Source organism: Mustela nivalis, assembly GCF_964662115.1.
Source record: "Mustela nivalis genome assembly, chromosome: X".
NCBI classification, from domain to species: domain Eukaryota; kingdom Metazoa; phylum Chordata; class Mammalia; order Carnivora; family Mustelidae; genus Mustela; species Mustela nivalis.
Genome location: NC_139040.1, coordinates 52734370 through 52752983, shown reverse-complemented (window position 1 = coordinate 52752983; position 18614 = coordinate 52734370). Strand labels below are relative to the sequence as shown.

The 18614-nt window shown below is 35.6% G+C and overlaps 1 protein-coding gene across 3 annotated transcripts in view; it reads left to right on the top strand.

The window, feature by feature from the left end:
* Positions 1–18614, top strand: part of PCDH11X (protocadherin 11 X-linked) — a 421474-nt gene that overhangs the window by 341582 nt on the left and 61278 nt on the right. Inside the window, exons 6-7 of one of the 3 annotated variants that reach the window (XM_082715958.1) lie at positions 13374–13569; positions 15175–15373. The exons of 1 other annotated variant lie outside the window; for it this stretch is intronic. In XM_082715958.1, coding sequence (XP_082572084.1) covers positions 13374–13569; positions 15175–15176 — 198 coding nt within the window. In that variant the 3' untranslated portion in view covers positions 15177–15373. Of the gene's footprint in view, positions 1–13373; positions 13570–15174; positions 15374–18614 lie in introns of those variants that run through there. One more of the 3 variants, XM_082715957.1, reaches the window with a different exon arrangement.

Below are 18614 nucleotides of genomic sequence, written 5' to 3'. Positions count from 1 at the left end.
TGGGCTTAGACCCCTGCCTGTGACAGCCCAATTCCACCAGTTTCCCCTTAAGATCTTTTGCTCTTATTTAGTGCTTTTAACCAGACTCCAAGTTAATGCTTGTCCCCAATCATAGGGCACTTACATATTGGGGTATTATTTTCCAATGGGTCACTTCTGGTGGCTCCCTCCCCCTTCTGTTTATCCACCAATATCAGTCCTAGTTTTCCCACTCTACTTTACCTCTCCACCGATGTCTCTGTCCCTGTAGAGATCCTGGAGTGTCTAATCTTACATCTAAGGCTGATTTCATGGGTCTTCAGAGTGTTGTGGTAGATATTTAGCTACCTTTAGGGTACTGCTTGAAACAAGATCTCCTACTTCTCTGCCATCTTTCTCCTCCCACCTCCCTCTCTATTTTTATCTTATTTTATTTTTTCTTCATTTCCCCTATGATCATCTGTTTTGATTCTTAAATTCCACTTATGAGTGAAATCATGTTTCTTTCTTTGTATGACTGACATACTCTGCATAGCATAATACCCTCCAGTTCCATCTGTGTTGTTTCAAATGGCAAGATTTCATTCTTTTTGATGACTCAGCAATATTCCATTAGATATGTATATATGTATGTATGTATGTATATGTATACACACCACCTCTGTACGTATATACAAATATGTACATACATATACATATATAAACACATTACATCTCTTTTTTATCCATTAATCTATCAATGGACATTTGGGTTCTTCCTATATTTTGGCTCTTGTGGACATTGTTGTTATAAATTTTGGGGAGCAGCTGCCCCTTTGATTCACTATGATTGTACCCCTTGGATAAATACTTAGTAGCACAATTGCTGGGTCATAAGGTAGTTTTATTTTTACCTTTTGGAGGATCCATCATAATGCTTTCCATAGTGGCTGCAACATTCTGCCTTCCCACTAACAGTGTAAGAGGGTTCCCCTTTCTCTGCATCCTTGCCAACATTTGTTGTTCCCTGAGCTGATATATTTTAGCCATTCTGATTGGTGTGAGGTAGTATCTCATTGTTTTGAATTTTTATCCCCTGATGCCAAGAGAGATGTTCAGCATAGTTTCATGTGTCTGTGGCAATTTGTATGAATTCATTAGAGAAATGTCTGTTCATGTCCTCTTCTGCATGTGGCTGTCCAATTTTCCAAGCACCGTTTGTTGAAAAGACATTATTTTTCCATTGAATATTCTTTCCTTCTTTGTTGAAGGTTAGTTGACCATAGAGTTGAAGTTTCATTTCTGGGTTCTGTAGTCTGTCCATTGATCCACATTATCTGTTTTTGCACTGTTAACATACTGTCTTGATGATTACAGATTTATAAACAGCTTGAAGTCTGAAAATGTGATGTCACTAGCTTTGATTTTCTTTTTCAGCTTTCTCCTGACTATTCTGGGGTATTTTCTGGTTCCGTAAAAGACAGAATTGTTTGTTCTAGCTATGTGAAAAATGCTGGTGCTATTCTGATAAGGATTATAATAAATGTGTAGAATGTTTTGGGAAGCATATATATTTTAACAATATCTGTTTTTCCAATCCATGAGCATGGGGTGTTTTTCCACTTGTTTGTTTCTTTCTTAATTTCTTTCTTTCTATAGTTTTCAGAGTACAGATACTTTACCTCTTCGGTTAGTTTTATTCCTAAGTATCTCATTGTTTTTTTTTTTTTTTTTTGTACAATTGTAAATGGAATGCAATCCTTAATTTCTTTTTCTTCTGCTTCATTATTAGTGTATAGAAATGTAACTGATTTCTATGTATTGATTTTATATCCTGTGATTTTGCTGAATTGCAATATCGGTTCTAGTAATTTTTTATTCAACTCTTGGGTTTTCTTCATAGAGTATTATGTCCTCTGTAATGAATGAGTTTGACTTATTTTCTGATTTGGATGATTTTTATTTGCTTTTCTTGTCTGATAGTTGATGATAGGACTTCTAGTACAATGTTGAAAAATGGCGGGCATGAACATTTCTGTCTTCTTCCTGACCTGAGGGGAGAAGCTCTCAGTTTTTCCCCATTGAGGATATTTGCTGTGGGTCTTTCATATATGGCTTTTATGATATTGAGGTATGTTCTCCTTATCCTTTTTGAAGAGTTTTAATCAAGAAAGGATGCTGTATTTTGTCAAATGCTTTTTCTACATCTATTGAGAGGATAATATGGTTCTTGTCCTTTCTTTTATTAATACGGTGTATCACATTGTTTTATTTCCACATGTTGAACCACACTTGCTGCCCAGGAATAAACCCCACTTTGTGATGGTGAATAATCCATTTAATGTACTGTTGGATCCTATTAACTAGTATCTCAGTGAGAATTTTTGCATCCATCTCCATCAAGGATATTGGTTTGTAATTCTCCTTTGAATTGGGGTCTTGTCTGGTTTTGAGATCAAGGTGTTGCTGGCTTCATAGAATGAGTTTGAAAGTTTTCCTTCCATTTTTATTTTTTGAGATAGTTTCAGAAACTGTCCTAGTTAAACACAACCTAATTAATCACATATGTACAAATATGGAGCCTCTCATAAATTCACTGATTAAATGCAATATTGCATTATTTGCCTTCTATGAATTATAAAAATAGATAAATATTGTTTCAGACTGTAAACTTTGAAACTGTGAGTTGAAAAAGAAATCAAATCCCCACTATGCTATTAAACTTTAGGATATTTTAAAATGATATAGAGCCATTGATGATTATTTTCAAATGACATAGAAATTTTAATGACCAAAACAACATAGTTTAATCTCCACTTGAGACATCCTGATATTTGTTGAAGCTAATATTAACAAGAGAGTTTATTAATATGACTGCTCCATTTTGAAACCTCAAAGGAGTGTTTGTGATAATGTCAAGTAGAACTGTTTTTCAGGAACAGGGTGCTGTCTCTAGTGGTGTATTTTTGTGCACTGAGGAAAGAACAAAAAACAGTTGTCCACTAATACAGTCCTTCCAAACTCATTCATTCTATCCCATTTATCCCTAAGAGGATTTGACTTATGAGTGTTGAGAGGGTTAGGTGAATACATAGTCTAGAAAATTACAGATTCATTCTAGGGCATTTCTTTGGAAAGGTTTTTAGTTAAGTTACTAGTATAGGTTTCCTAGGATGGGATAGTATTTTTCTAAATTAAATTGCCTTGTACTACTCTGTACAGATAAGCAACTAATTACAAAACTGTTTCTCTTACATCATAAATATATATATATAATATATGTGAAATATATTACTTATATGTTTAACCATTATGCATTATTATGGAAACAATTATAATCTTATGCTCAACTGGAATATTTTATATGCAGCTATTTTCTCTACCTATGTATTAAATATTATTCTGAATTTAAATTATATACAATAGCTAATTATAGACAAATGTCTGCATTATAATGTTTCAAACATTTTTAAAATGCTAATGTTACAGACCTTGCATTTTCAAAAGTCTTGTGAATATAAATGCTTATGTTTTAATTTATATATAATAATTTATATAAACAACTATTAATAATTTTGAAATTAAATAAGATTTAACTTATAATTATGAGCTTATGGTTTATTTGAGAGACAACAGTCAAATTCAGCATTGCTGGACTGACAAAATTTGTTCACTGTGTGTTCAATTTGGAAGAAAGGGACAAGGAGGTCTTTGGGGCTACTTTTCATTTAATTTAATTTTACGTAAATTTAATTAACTAGCATATACTGTATTCATCAGCTGCACACAATAGCCAGTGCTCATTACATCAAGTGCCATCCTTAATGCCCATCACTCTGTTATCCCATCCCACCCACCTCTCCTCCAGCAAAGCTCGAGTTGTTTTCTATAGTTTAGTCTCTAATGTTTTGTCTTCCTCTCTGCTTTCATCTTATTTTATTTTTCCATCCTTTCCCCTATGATCCCGTTTTGTTTCTTAAATTCCACATATGAGTGAAATCATATGATAATTTTCTTTCTCCAATTGACTTCTTTTGCTTAGCATAATACCCTCTAGTTCCATCCATGTCATTACAAATGATAAGATTTCAATTTCTGATGGCTGAGTACTATTCCATTGTATATACATACTACATCTCTATCCAGTCATTTGTCAGTGGACTTCTGGGTTCTTTCCATAGTTTGGCTTCTCTGGATATTCCTGCTATAAACATTGGGATGCAGGTGCCCCTTCAGATCACCATGTTTGTATTCATTTGGTAAATACCTAGAACTGCAATTGCTGGGTCATAGGGTAGCTCTATTTTTTTAATTGATTTTTATTTTCAGCATAACAGTATTCATTATTTTTGCACCACACCCAGTGCTTCATGCAATTCGTGCCCTCTATAATACCCACCACCTGGTAACCCGACCTTTCACCCCCTGCCCCTTCAAAACCCTCAGATTGTTTTTCAGAGTCCATAGTCTCTCATGGTTCACCTCCCCTTCCAATCTCCCTCAACTCTCTTCTCCTCTCTAACTCCCCATGTCCTCCATGCTATTTGTTATGCTCCACAAATACATGAAACCATATGATAATTGGCTTTCTCTGCTTGATTTATTTCACTCAGCATACTCTCTTCCAGTCCTGTCCATGTTGCTACAAAAGTTGGGTATTCGCCCTTTCTGATGGAGGCATAATACTCCATAGAGTATATGGTCCACATCTTCCTTATCCATTCATCCGTTGAAGGGCATCTTGGTTCTTTCCACAGTTTGGCGACCGTGGCCATTGCTGCTACAAACATTGGGGTAAAGATGGCCCTTCTTTTCACTACATCTGTATCTTTGGGGTAAATACCCAGCAGTGCAATTGCAGGGTCATAGGGAAGCTCTATTTTTAATTTCTTGAGGAATCTCCACACTGTTCTCCAAAAAGGCTGCAGCCAAGCTGGTGCAGCCTCTTTGGGTAGCTCTATTTTTAACGTCTTGAGGAACCTCCATACTGTTTTACAGAGTGGCTCTACCAGCTTGTATTCCCACCAAGTGTAAGAGGCTTCCCCTTTCTCTGCATCCTCTTCAATGTTTGTTGTTTCCCGACTTGTTAATTTTAGCAATTCTGACTGGTGGCAGATGGCAATGACACCACAATGACAATCTAAACCACAATGACAAATTTCATTGTGGTTTAGATTTGTATTTATCTGCTGCCAAGTAATATTAAACATTTTTTTCTCTCAGTGCCAGTTGGTCATTTGTATATCTTCTTTGTAGATACATCTGTTTATACCTTCTGCCCATTTCTTGACTGGATTATTTGTTGTTTTGGGTGTTAAACTTGATAAATTCTTTATAGATCTTGGCTACTAGTCCTTTATCTGATAAGACATTTGTGAATATCTTTTCCCATTCTTTAGGTTATCTTTTGGTTTTGCCAACTGTTTTCTTTGCTCTGCAAAAGATTTTTATCTTGATGAAGTCCCAATAGCTCATTTGCTTTTGATTCTCTTGCTTTTGAAGATGTGTGTAACAGGAAGTTGCCTGCTTTTGCGCCAGTACTATGCTGTCCTTATGATTACAGCTTTGTAATATAGCTTGAAGTCTGGCATTGTGATGTTTTCATTTTTGGTATTCCTCTGGCTATTCAAGGTCTTTTCTGGTTCCATACAAATATTAGGATTATTTATTATAGCTCTGTGAAAAAATGTTGATGCAATTTTGATAGTGATTGCACTGAATGTGTGGATTACTCTGGGTAGCATAGACATTGTAACAATATTTGTTTTTCCCATCCATGAGCACGGAATGCTTTTCCATTTGTCTCCTCCTAAATTTCTTTCATAAGTATTCTATAGTTTTCAGGGTACAGATTATTTACCTCTTTGGTTAGGTTTATTCCTACGTAGCTTATGGTTATTGGTGCAATTGTCAATGGGACTGATTCCTTAATTTCTCTTCTGTCTCACTATTTATTGTATAGAAATTCAGTTGATTTCTCTTCACTGATTTTATATCTTGCTACATTTGCTGACTTGCTATATGAGATCTAGAGTTTTGGGGTGGAGTCTTTTAGGCTTTGCACATAAAATATCATGTCATCTGTGAAAAATAAGAGTTAGAGTTCTTCTTTGTCAGTTTGAATGCCTTTTATTTCTTTTTGTTGCCTGATTCCTGAAGATTGGACTTCTAGTAATATGTTGAACTCTCAGTGGTAAGATTGAACATCCCTGTCATTTTCCTGACTTTAGGGGAAAACCTGTTTTTCCCCGTTGAGAATGATTATTTACTGTGGACTTTTTGTACACAGCTTTTATGATATCGAGATATGTTTCCTCTATCCCTACACTGTGAGGAATTTTATTCAAGAGGAGATGCTGTATTTTGTCAAATGCTTCTTCTGCACCAAATGAGAGGATCATAAGGTTCTTGTCCTTTTTTTATTAATATAATGTAATAAATTGATTGATTTATAAATCTTGAACCACACTTGTAACCTAAGAATAAATCCCTCTTGATTGTGGTGAATAATAATCCTTTTAATGTACTGTTGGACCCTATTGGCTAGTATCTTGGTGAGAAATTTGAATCCATGTTCATCAAGGATATTGGTCTGTAATTGTCTTTTTTGGTGTCATCTTTGTCTGGTGTGGGGTCAAGGTATTGCTGGCCTCATAAAATAGGCTTACAAGTTTTACTTCCATTTCTATTTTTTTTAAAACAATTTCAAAAATATAAGTATTAACTGTTCCTTAAATGTTTGGTAGAATTCTGCTGGGAGGCCATAAAAGGTCTTGTTTATTGGGATATTTTTGATTATTGCTTCAATTTCCTTGATGGTTATGTGGTCTGTTCAGGTTTTCTATATCTCCCTCTTTCACTTTTGGTAATTTGTATATTTCTAGGAATGCATCCATTTCTTCCAGATTGACAAGTTTGTTGGCATATAGTTTCTCATAATATGTCTTTATAAGTGTTTCCATTTCTTCTGTGTTGGTTGTGATCTCTCCTTTTTCTTTTGTGATTTTTATTTATTTGGGTCCTTTCTCTTTTTGGTAAGTCTGACTAGCTTATTGATTTTACTAATTCTTTCAAAGAAACAGCTTCTTGTTTCATTGATGTGTTCAACTGTTCTTTTGGTTTCTATTTCACTGTTTTTGGTTCCAGGTTCCAGTCTTTATTATTTATTTTCTTCTGCTGGAATTAGGTTTTATTTGCTATACATTCTCCAGCTCCTTTAGGTGTAAGGGTAGCTTGTATATTTAAGACTTTTCTTGCTTCAAGATAATGGCTTATATTGTTATATACTTCCCTCTTAGGACCACCTTTGCTGCATCCCCGAGGTTCTGAACTCTTCTGTTTTTATTTTTATTTGCTTTTATGTTTGTTTGTTTGTTTTTAATTTTTTTTAGTTTCCTGGTCAATCCATTCATTCTTTAGTAGGGTGTTCTTTAACTTCCATATATTTGGGTTCCTTTCAAATTTTCTTTTGTTATTGAATTTAAGTTTTGAAGCATGTGGTCTTAAAATATGCAGTAGCCTAAAAATATGTGAAATATAATTCCAATCTTTTGGTACCTTTAGAGACATGATTTGTGATGCAGTACATGATTTATTCTGGAGAATGCTCCATGTGCACTTGAGAAGAAAGTGTATTCTGTTGCTTTAGGCTGAAATGGTCTGAATATATCTGTGAAGTACATCTATTCTAATGGGTCATTCAATGCCCTTTTTTCCTTGTTGATCTTCTGCTTATATGATCTGTCCAGTGCTCTGAGTGGGGTGTTAAAATCCTCTACTATTATTGTATCATTATCAATGTGTTTCTTTAATTTTTGTTATTAATTGGTTCATTTAACTGGCTTCTCCCATGTTGGAATAAATATTTATAATTTTTGGTTCTTCTTGCTGGATAAACCCTTTAATCATGACATAGTGCCCCTCATCACCTCTTACTAGTCTTTGGCTTAAAATGTGATTTATCTGATGTAAGGATTGCTACTTTAGCTTTCTTTTGATGTCCATTTGCATGATAAATGGTTCTCCATCCCCTTACTTTCAATCTATAATTGTTTTTGGATCTAAAAGGAATCTCTGGGGGCGCCTGGGTGGCTCAGTGGGTTAAGCTGCTGCCTTCGGCTCGGGTCATGATCACAGGGTCCTGGGATCGAGCCTCACATCAGGCTCTCTGCTCAGCCGGGAGCCTGCTTCCTTCTCTCTCTCTCTCTGCCTGCCTCTCTGCCTGCTTCTGATCTCTCTGTCAAATAAATAAATAAAATCTTTAAAAATTTTTTAAAAATAAATAAATAAAGTGAATCTCTGGTAGACAGCATAGAAGTGGGTCTTGTTTTTGTTTGTTTGTTTTGCTTTTGTTTTGTTTGTTTGTTTAATTCAATCTGATATCTGTGTCTTTGATTAGAGCTTTTAGCCCATTTACACTCAGAGTAACTATTGAAAGATATTAATTTTGTGCCATTGTATTATCTGTAATGTCTGTTTCTATACATTATCTCTGTTCCATGATGGTCTTTGTTACTTGTGTCTCCCTCTGACCAAAGGATCCACTTATATATTTTTTGTAGGCATGGTTTAGTGATAACAAAGTCTTTTAGTTTCTTTGTCCTCCAAGCCCTTTATCTCTCCTTCCATTCTAAATGACAGGCTTGATGAATAAAATATTCTTTCCTGCATACTTTTCTCATTTAGCACCTTGAATATGTCATGTCAGTCTTTTCTGGTCTGCTGGGTCTCTGTGGACAGGTCTGCTGCCAGCCTTATTTTTCTACCCCTGTAGGTTAAGGACCTCTTGCTCTGAGCTTCTTTTAGTATTTTCTCTTTGTCTCTGGAATTTGCAAACTTCACTATTATATGTGGGGTGTTGACCTAATTTTATTGATTTTGAGGGGTGTTCTCTGAACTTGTATGTGTTTTCCCTTCCCCAGATGAAGGATGTTCTAAGCTATAATTTGTTCAAATAAACTTTCTGCCCCTCTCTGTTTTCTTCATCTTCTTGAACTCCTATTATTTGAATATTGTTGCACTTTATAGTATCACTGGTTTCTCAAAGTCTCCTCTCATGATCTGGTAGTTGTTTTTCTCCCCTTTTCTCAGCTTCCTTACTTTCCATCACCTTATCTTCTATATCAGTGACTCTGCTGCCTCATTTATCCTCACTGTCAGAGCTTTCATTTCTTTTTTACTGCATCTCAATAATTACAATTTTTATTTCAACCTGATTAGATTTTAGTTCATTTATTTCTACATTAAAGCTTACCCTATATCCTTTACTTTTTTAAATACATAGCTAGTATCTTTATAATTATTGTTTTTAATTCTAGTCCTGTTATCTTACCTATATCCCTATATCCCTATTGTTTAATCTATGGCAGAGAGTACTACCTCTGGCTCTTTCTTTTATTGTTAATTTCTCCTTCTGGTCATTTTGTCCAAAAAAGAAAGGAAGGAAGAAAGAGAAAGGAAAAAAAAAGAAAAGCAGCAAAATCAGCAACCATAATATCAACAGCAACAAGGATAATTTCAGGAAGTAATTCTGGTGTATGCTGTGTACACTATGCTATTATGTTTTGGCTGAACTCCACAGAGTTCCTACCTGTTTGTAGTTGGGAATGTTTGGTCCTTTCAGTAAGTATGCTTTGATTTGTTTTTGAGGTTAAGCCAGAAGCTTATGTTTTGGAGCTTTCTTTAATCAGTGAACTTGGTATATGCTGGGGTTTGTGTTGGTCTTCTGAGGGAGAAGCCTGCTGTTCCTTAGAGGTCAGGGGTGGGGTTTAGTGCAGGAGACTTCAGCCTCTACTTGAGATGCTGTGTTTCTCTCTGGAGTCTGACTGTGCTGGTGGGTTGGAGAAAGGGGGGGTGTAAGATGCAGAATATGAAGTCACATCACTCTCTTGTCCCTGGTAATCAAAACTCCCATCACCTGCTACACAGGAGGTGTCTTAGAAAAGGTAGGAATCTCCTATGACCTTAGCCTTCATCATTTCCCGGCCCTAAAATGTATGTGTCCAGGTCATCCACATGACTAGAGTCACAGATCTCTTGTATTTTATCTCTGGCCAGTGGCTTGGATTCAAAACTCCAAGTTGTTTGTTTGTTTGTTTGTTTTGTTTTTAAAGATTTTATTTATTTATTTATTTGTCAGAGAGAGAGAGCGTGTAAATACAGGCAGACAGAATAGCAGGCAGAGGGAGAAGCAGGTTTCCTGCCAAGCAGGGAGCCTGATATGGGACTTGATCCCAGGGTGCTAGGATCGTGATCTGAGCCAAAGGGAGCTGCTCAACCAATTGAGCCACCCAGGCATCCCAAAACTCCAAGTTTTAAAGGGCCTGATAATGTGTGCTTACACTCCTATCCCCTGGCAGGGAGGCTTGGGGTGTGTCCAACACTATCCCATCCCTGAAAAGTCATTGCTTAGTGTGCACACAGAGACTAGATTTTATTATAATGCTTAGTGGAAAACTGGAGCAAGGTTATCAGCCATCTGCCCTCAGATTAGTCCCCTACTCCCATTTGTCTCAGAAAAGTTGTTGAATAAGCTTGAATCTAATGTGGAAGACAATGAAAAGCAGTAGCCAGGTTATCTGCAAGGTGCTCCAGTATCTGTGCTCAAGTCAGCTCAGCTCAGCCCTTGAAAATCGCCCACTTGACACACACACACACACACACACACACACACACACACACACACACAGAGGTTTAAGCCTATTGTGGCTCATAGCAAGAATCAGAAGCCAGGTTATTTGTAATCTGTTCCTGTTTCTGCACCCTACTCAGTCAACCCCAGGAAAGTGGCTAATCATCACCTGCACAGAGGTGTAAGCCTATTGTAGCTCACACGGAAAAGTTATGAGGTTTTCTATCCTCTGGAGGTTCCTCTGACCTGCTGCTGGGTTCTACTCAATGGCTCCTTGGCCGTTCTTTTCTCTTTGGAGAGGATGAATATGCTTTTCCAAATGTCCTCTAGGATGGGGAGCAACTCACCCTGAGCAACTCAAGGGTCTATTTGCCATGGCTTATTGTACAGTCACAACCCACTGAGCTGTTTCAAACTTTATCACTCTTCCTGATTTTACTTGGGGAACAAGGCTTCCTCCCTTTCCCTTCCAAGTGTCTTCTTAGCTCCCCAATTCAGGGACATGAAGAACTTGCTTCTGCCAAATTCTCTCATTCTAACTGTGAAGATTGTTTCTGTTCTCCTCCAGTCCTCATCCAAGTTGTTCAAAATAGTTGAAATCAAAATAGTTGATTAAAATAGTTGATCTACTTGTATTTGAAGGATGGATCAAGTTCAGGATTCCCCTACTACTCTGCCATCTTGGAACTCCCCTGGGGCTGCTTTTATAAGGATACTAACCTTATATATGAGGTCCCCACCATCATGATATAATCATCTCCTAGAAGCCCCAACCCCATATATAATAATGTTGGGGATTATACTTCAGTATACAAGTTTTTAGGGTACATATTCATTCTATAGTAATGGTCTTCAAATATTTTCATATCTCCATTTGAAAAAAAAATGACTGACAGCCAAGACTAAATTTGTGAAAGTGTATTCATTTTTACATGAAAATCTCTTAGTATCTAATTGTATGTGATTTTGGTGTATACAAATTTCTTTTTTTTTTTTAAAGATTTTATTTATTTATTTGAGAGAGAGACAGTGAGAGAGAGCATGATCGAGGAGAAGTTGAGAGGGAGAAGCAGATTCCCCGTGGAGTTGGGAGCCTGATGTGGGACTCCATCCCAGGACTCCGGGATCATGACCTGAGCCGAAGGCAGTCGTCCAATCAACTGAGCCACCCAGGCGTCCCTGTATACAAATTTCTTAAGCAATTATCTCTAAATTGTATCTTTCATACTGCTCATTGTTAGTCATTTGGGTTGATCTATTGTTATATAGTAAATTATCCCTAATCTTTGGAGCATAACACAAAAACCAACTATACTTTACATTTTTTTTTAGGTCAGGAATTTGGATCATTCACGGAAAAATTATCTCTGCTCCACAATGACTGGTTCTGCTGGGGTTGTTCAAATATCTGAAGATGGCTAGGATGGCTCATATAAGGCTATAAGCTGTAATGTTCAGAATAAATTCTTCACATACATATCTGGCACCTGAACTAGAGTGATTGGAACACCTAGGCCTTCCTGGGTATTGTACTTTCTTTCTATGCAGTCTTTCCACATGACCAGCTTGAGCTTCCTCACAATATGGAAGTCTCCCAGTAGTCATACTTCTTTCAATGCAGCTGATTTTCTCCAGTGTGAGTGTGAGTATTCCAGTGGAAGAAGGCAGAAACTTCAAGGTTTGGTTCCCTAGGGCCCACCCACATTCAGTGCAGTAGAGAATTATATCAGAGTCTTAATACTAAGAGATGAGGTCTAATAAGAGGGCTATCTTTGGAGATCAGCTACTACATATGGGAATGTTGAAAACAAAAATATCACTACATCTGGTTGAGTGGAGTTAGCATCCTCACTAGATGTCATGAATATTTTGAAAACAAATGTGTCATCTTCATATTTTGGCATTTATATATATTTATATTCTCCTGTAATTACAATAAAATTCTTATAATTTGCTTTTATAAATCCCATCAACTGTTATTCATACCATGTAACTATTTCTATTTTGTACAGAGTAGAATCTGTTTAAATTAATTCTAATACAAGGGTGCCTGGGTGGCACAATCAGTTAGACAACCAACTTTTTGTTTTGGCTCAGGTAATGATCCCAGGGTCATGAGATTGAACCCCATGTTGGGCTCCTTGCTCAGTACAGAGTCTGCTTGAGATTCTCTCTCCCTCTGTCCCTCCAGCTCTGTCTCCCTTTCTCTAAAATAAAATAAAATAAAATAAAATAAAATCTTCAAAGAAATTAATTACTTAGTTCCAACACAGAATTTTGTCTCTAAAATTCCTGAAAAAGATGATTTGTTCTTTTAATTTTCTAAACCTACAAGATTGAATATATTTGTGCTATTATTTACTGCTTCAGCCCACCAGAATCTTATAGATATAGCAATATAGTTTTGTTATACCTATCCATATTTATTTTCAGAAATGAATTATTGTCAAACTATAGTTAAATAAATCCATGTTTGAATACTGAGAAGAATTTCCAATGTGCTCAAATATCTAAAAAGTTTGACAGCTTCTCACTTTAGAACAAATTGATTTTCATGCATCTGGATGTACCATGTTTTAAAAAGTAGCAAAAGCAATTCTACTGCTCAGTGAAGCACATTTGAACACAAGCTGACTCTTTGCAAAAGCCTGACAGTTTTTACTATTCAAGATCATGTTAATGTTACTACTCTGAATATCAGAAATGATGCATTTTCTAAATTGGATGTATTGGGCAATTATTCAGATTATAACTGGAGCCCTAAAGTTTCCTTTCTTCCTTTCAGTCCCAGCGGCATGTCACATTTCACTTTCCAGAATCCTCCCAGGAAAGCAGCAGTGATGGTGGACTGGGAGACTATGATGTGGGGATTCTTGGCACATCCCATGCCCTGCACTTTGGCTATCCTCAGGAGCAGTACTTTGATCATACTGCACCCAATAACCGCACTGAAGGGGATGGCAACTCTGATCCTGAATCCTGTAAGTGATATCTGTCTAGTCCTGCAGGATAAATGACCTTATTGTGTTTGTTAGTTGAACAATTGCGGCTATAATGACACTGGCCATTTAATGTTAATATGAGTAGTAACAAACTTTTAAAAGGCAAAAATACCAAATTAAGTGGATAGTATATATGCAGCATTTATAATATATGAAATGTGTGATATCTACTTTGAAAGTTATCATGAAATTTAAAATAGTCATTTTCTTTAGGCACAGATAGGATTTTTAATTTTTTTTTTTAGGATTTTTAATTTTTATATATGTAAAGATATGTATAGATGTATGTAACTAGCCACTTTATTTTATGGTACTTATTTAATTTGAGTACTTAAAATTATTTTTGTAATTCATATGAATTATATTTTAGATTTTTTTCATTTTTAGTAGAGATAATAACCATAGGCAATTTTAATTAACCACTTTTCTCACCATTGAGAATGATAATACCCGTGGCTTTTTCATATATGACCTTTATCATGTTATATAACAAAGAAACTTATTAAAAGTGCAAGAAGCGTATTATTTCACTTTAAATGAATTTCTATTACCTTAATATGGCATACTAATTGTATTTTCAACATAGCATATGTGTGTGCTTTGATAAAAACAAACAAAAAAGAGCAGATCATAATTTGCCATAACACAATAATCTCTTCTGACTGAGAGATGCTAAGGTACTTTCATTGTTCCAGAAGAAACTCTATAACTCTGAAACAGTGCATAATTATGGATTTAATGATATTTAGTAGGTGTTAATAAACTGTGGAATTTTAGTTCATAATATCACAAATAGGAATGTAAGCTGTTAGAGGAAATGAATGCTGTCCCTAAGCAAGCAAATTATTTTACACAGTTCCCATTTCATATTTTGAAATGCATTGCATCCTGAATTTACTTTCTTCTCTGCTAATGAATTGCCCCAAATAGTAAATAGTTCTGAAAATTCCTTGTACATTCACAAATACATAGAAATACAACATCTCTGGATAAGATTCCCCCAAAATTTGCTAGAAGTAATTATAGATGCTCCTTTATTTTTTATTTTAAGTTTACTTTATTTAATTTATTCATTTTTATTATGTTCAATTAGCCAACCTATATAGTACATCGTTAGTTTTTGATGTAGTGTTCAACATTTCATTAGTTGTGGATAACACCCAACGTTCATCACAACATGTACCTCACTTAATACTCATCACTCAATTACCCCATCTCTCCACCCCCTCCATTCTGAAACCCTAAGTTTGTTTCCTGGAGTCCAGAGTCTTTCATAGTTTGTCTCTCACTCAGATTTCCTCCTATTCAGTTTTCCTTCCCTTCCCCTATGGTCTTCAGTAGTATTCTTTATATTCCACATATGAGTGAAACCATATGATAACTGTGTTTCTCTGCTTGACTTATTTCACTTAGCATGATCTCCTCTAGTTCCATCCATGTCAATGAAAATGGTGGGTATTCATTCATCTTTACTGATGGCTGAGTAATATTCCATTGTATATATGTACCACATATTCTTTATTCATTCATCTTTTTATTTTATTTTATTTATTTATTTTTTTGTTCTTGTTCATTCATCTGTAGAACACCTTGGATCCTTCCATCGTTTGGCTATTGTGGACATTGCTGCTATGAACACTGGGGTGCATGTGTCCCTTTTACACTGTTGGTAGGAATGCAAGCTGGTACAGCTACTTTGGAGAACAGTATAGAAGTTCCTCGAGATGTTACCCTATGACCCAGCAATTTCACTACTAGGTATTTACCTAAATAAAAGAATATAGTGGGAAAAATGGCATTTTAATCCTTTAAAATGCAGTTCCCAGGTTGATAAAAATCTGCTGATTAGAGAATAAAATTAATATCCATACTTTTGCATCTTTTGCCAAGAATATTAAATATCCTTTTTAAGTTAATGAAAAACAAGCAAATCGAATCCAATTATTTCTTTTTCAGAAGACAAGTTTAATTAAACATCTTGTCTCATTCCATTTGAAACCTTTTTGAATTTTTAAATTTTACAGTTGCAATCTCCTGACTTTAGCCTTTGGTATGAGAGCCAAACCCAATGTCCCAGAGCTTTTCCTAATCATAACCCTAACAAATTAGGTGTACCATTTTCAATAGATCCTTCTCTTTAAAGTTAGCTAATTTGATAAAAACAGAAACAGAAATCTAAATCATAAACAGCATTATTGGTTGCTGCTGGGTTTCTGTGGATACTCTAACAGGTAAGTCTTTGACTTCTCAAAGGATTTTATGGAGACACAGAGGAGTATAGACCTAGTAGGGAGCATAATGTGACTTTGTACTTCTTGAAATTTTGCATATCATTATATAGTATTAACTGAGAGGTCTTAGAGACCATATTATCCTCTTGTGGCTATTCTAAATACAACAATCTATATATGGCCCTCTGTTCATATCTACTTCATTACAAGTAGCATAAGGTAAAACATAATTTGTGGGTAGTTAAAAAATTTTTTTAACTTTCTTCTGTAAAACATGGCTCTGATTTTATAATTCAGACTGTTTTCTGGGACACATGGAAATATTATCAATGGTCTACTATATTAAACTTCAGAGATTTCTGAATAGTTCATACATATGAAGTCAGAATGTCTGTGGTTTTTTTTTCCCCTTAAAGAAGGAATGCATTGCTATCTCACACTATTTGTAAGTTTCAGATAAAAGAGTAATTACTAAATTTCCAGCAACCTGCTGACGTATTATAATTTAATGTATCATAGATAACATCCATGTTTCTTTGGAATAGAAATGATGAAATAGAATATTTCTAAGGAGATTCAAATCTACAGCTTACCAGCCATAAATCAATTAATTTTCAGAGAATATCCTAAATGAAGGGGAAACAAACTCAATTTAATTAGTGTTATGATTGTCTTCAACTGCAATAGTTTTGTCATCTGCATTTTTTAAACCTCTTTATTGGATATAGTCATTTCACATATGAAGTTAATCTATCTGAAAATGTTACAACTGTTTTAATGTCTTAAATTTGAGCTTAGGGGTTGTCCAGCTGGCTTTGTCTGTAGAATATGCAACTCCTAATCTCAAGTGTGTGAGTTCAAGACCCACTTTAGATGTAGAGATTTCTTAAGAAAATAAATAAGTAAACTCTTCTTCTAAAATTTGAACAGAAATTAATCAGCCTTTAAAGTATTTGTTAAAGTTCTACTTTTACTTTACTCATTTCGTCATACAAAAGAAAAAAAAAACAGAATTCTAAGAACATGAAGCTAAAAAATCTTAGACATTTAAAATAGAAATATTCTGCTGCATGCCATACCTGGCCACGGGGGGCACTGCTGCTCCCATGCACTTCACCCAACCACTGTGAAGCACCCATCTGCTGCACTGTGCTGGCTATGTGCCCACAGTCACCACTGTGGGCCTGGCCTTGGCCAGCCATTGCCAATGCTATACCCAGCCTTGTGATTCTGGTTTCCCTCATACACAGGCCCCAGCTGCCTCAATGCATCAGGAGATCTGGTATGGGACTGATGGCCAAGTACAAATTTTGCTAACACTGCTATGTTGCTGCCGAATTCCTTGGTGAACACACTCCCTCAGTGCTGGCCTGACTTGTTCCCACTAACAGCACAAAAAGCAAGCACAGCCCACTACAGGGAGATAGGGCAGATGAATACACTGAAAGAAAAACTGACTTACACAAAACAGTAAGGTATAAGGTATTACGATAATCTCCTAAAAGACTATATTCCAGTAAACAAGGGACACTGCACTGCAGGGAAGTCCAGGACCTCTTCATAACATAACATCACTACTTTCAAGAGAAGACGACATAGCTGACTTCCTTAACATACAGAAAGAGACACAGAGAGGCAGACAAAATGAGGACACAGAGAAGTAAATGTATCCCAAAAGAAAGAACAGGACATTATGGCCAGAGATTTAAGTGAAACAGATATTAATAATGTGTCTGATAGTGAATTTAAAGCAATAATCATAAGGATACTTTCTGGACTTAAGGAAAGAATGGAAGACATTAGTGAGAATTTTAACACAGAGATAAGGAACAGCATAGCAGAAATAAAGTGCTCAAAAAATAAACAAGAAAATGCCTGATGGACTGAACAGTAGGCTGAAAGAAATAAAGGAATAAAATAGTGACATAGAAGACAGAGTAATAGTAAGTAATTAAGGTGGACAAAAGAGAAAAGAAAATTATACAAAAAGAGAATAGATTTAGGGAATGCTGTGATTCCATCAAATATAATAAAAATCATATTAAAGGAGTCCCAGAAGAAATGACAAAAAAAGAGGCAGAGAATTTATTTGAAGAGATAATAGCTGAAAAATTCCCTAATCTGGGGAAGGAAACATATATCTATTTATATCTATATCTATATCTATATCTATCTATCTATATATCTATATATCTAACTCCAGGAAGAACAAAGAACCTCCACCAAAATCAACAAAATTGGCACACACCAAAACATATTATAATTAGCAAAATACAGTGATAAAAAATTTTTTTAAAGCAACAAGACAAAAGAAGACAGTAATATACAAGAGAGGACCATTTAGCTAGCAGGGGATTTTTTAGCAGAACCTTTGTGATCCAGAGGGGAATGACACAACATAAAGTGCTGAATATAAGAAATCTACAACCAATAATACTTTATCCAGCAAGACTATCAATCAGAATAGAAAGAACGGTAAAGCGCTTCCCAGACAAACAAAAGCTAAAGGTGCTTTTTAACCAATGAACCAGCCCTGCAAGAAATATTAAAGGGGACTCTGTGAAAGCAAAGGAGAAACCAAAAGTGACAGTATAAAGGTAGAAAACACATAAGCAGTAAAAATGAATATTTACATTAAAAAAAGTAAAAACAGTCAAGTTGGGATGTCTGGGTGGCTCAGTCAGTTAAGTATCCAACTCTTGATTTTAGCTCAGATCATGATCTGAAGATTATGAGATTGAGCCCCATATTGGGTTCCACACTGAGTGGGGAGCCTGCTTACAATTTTCTCTC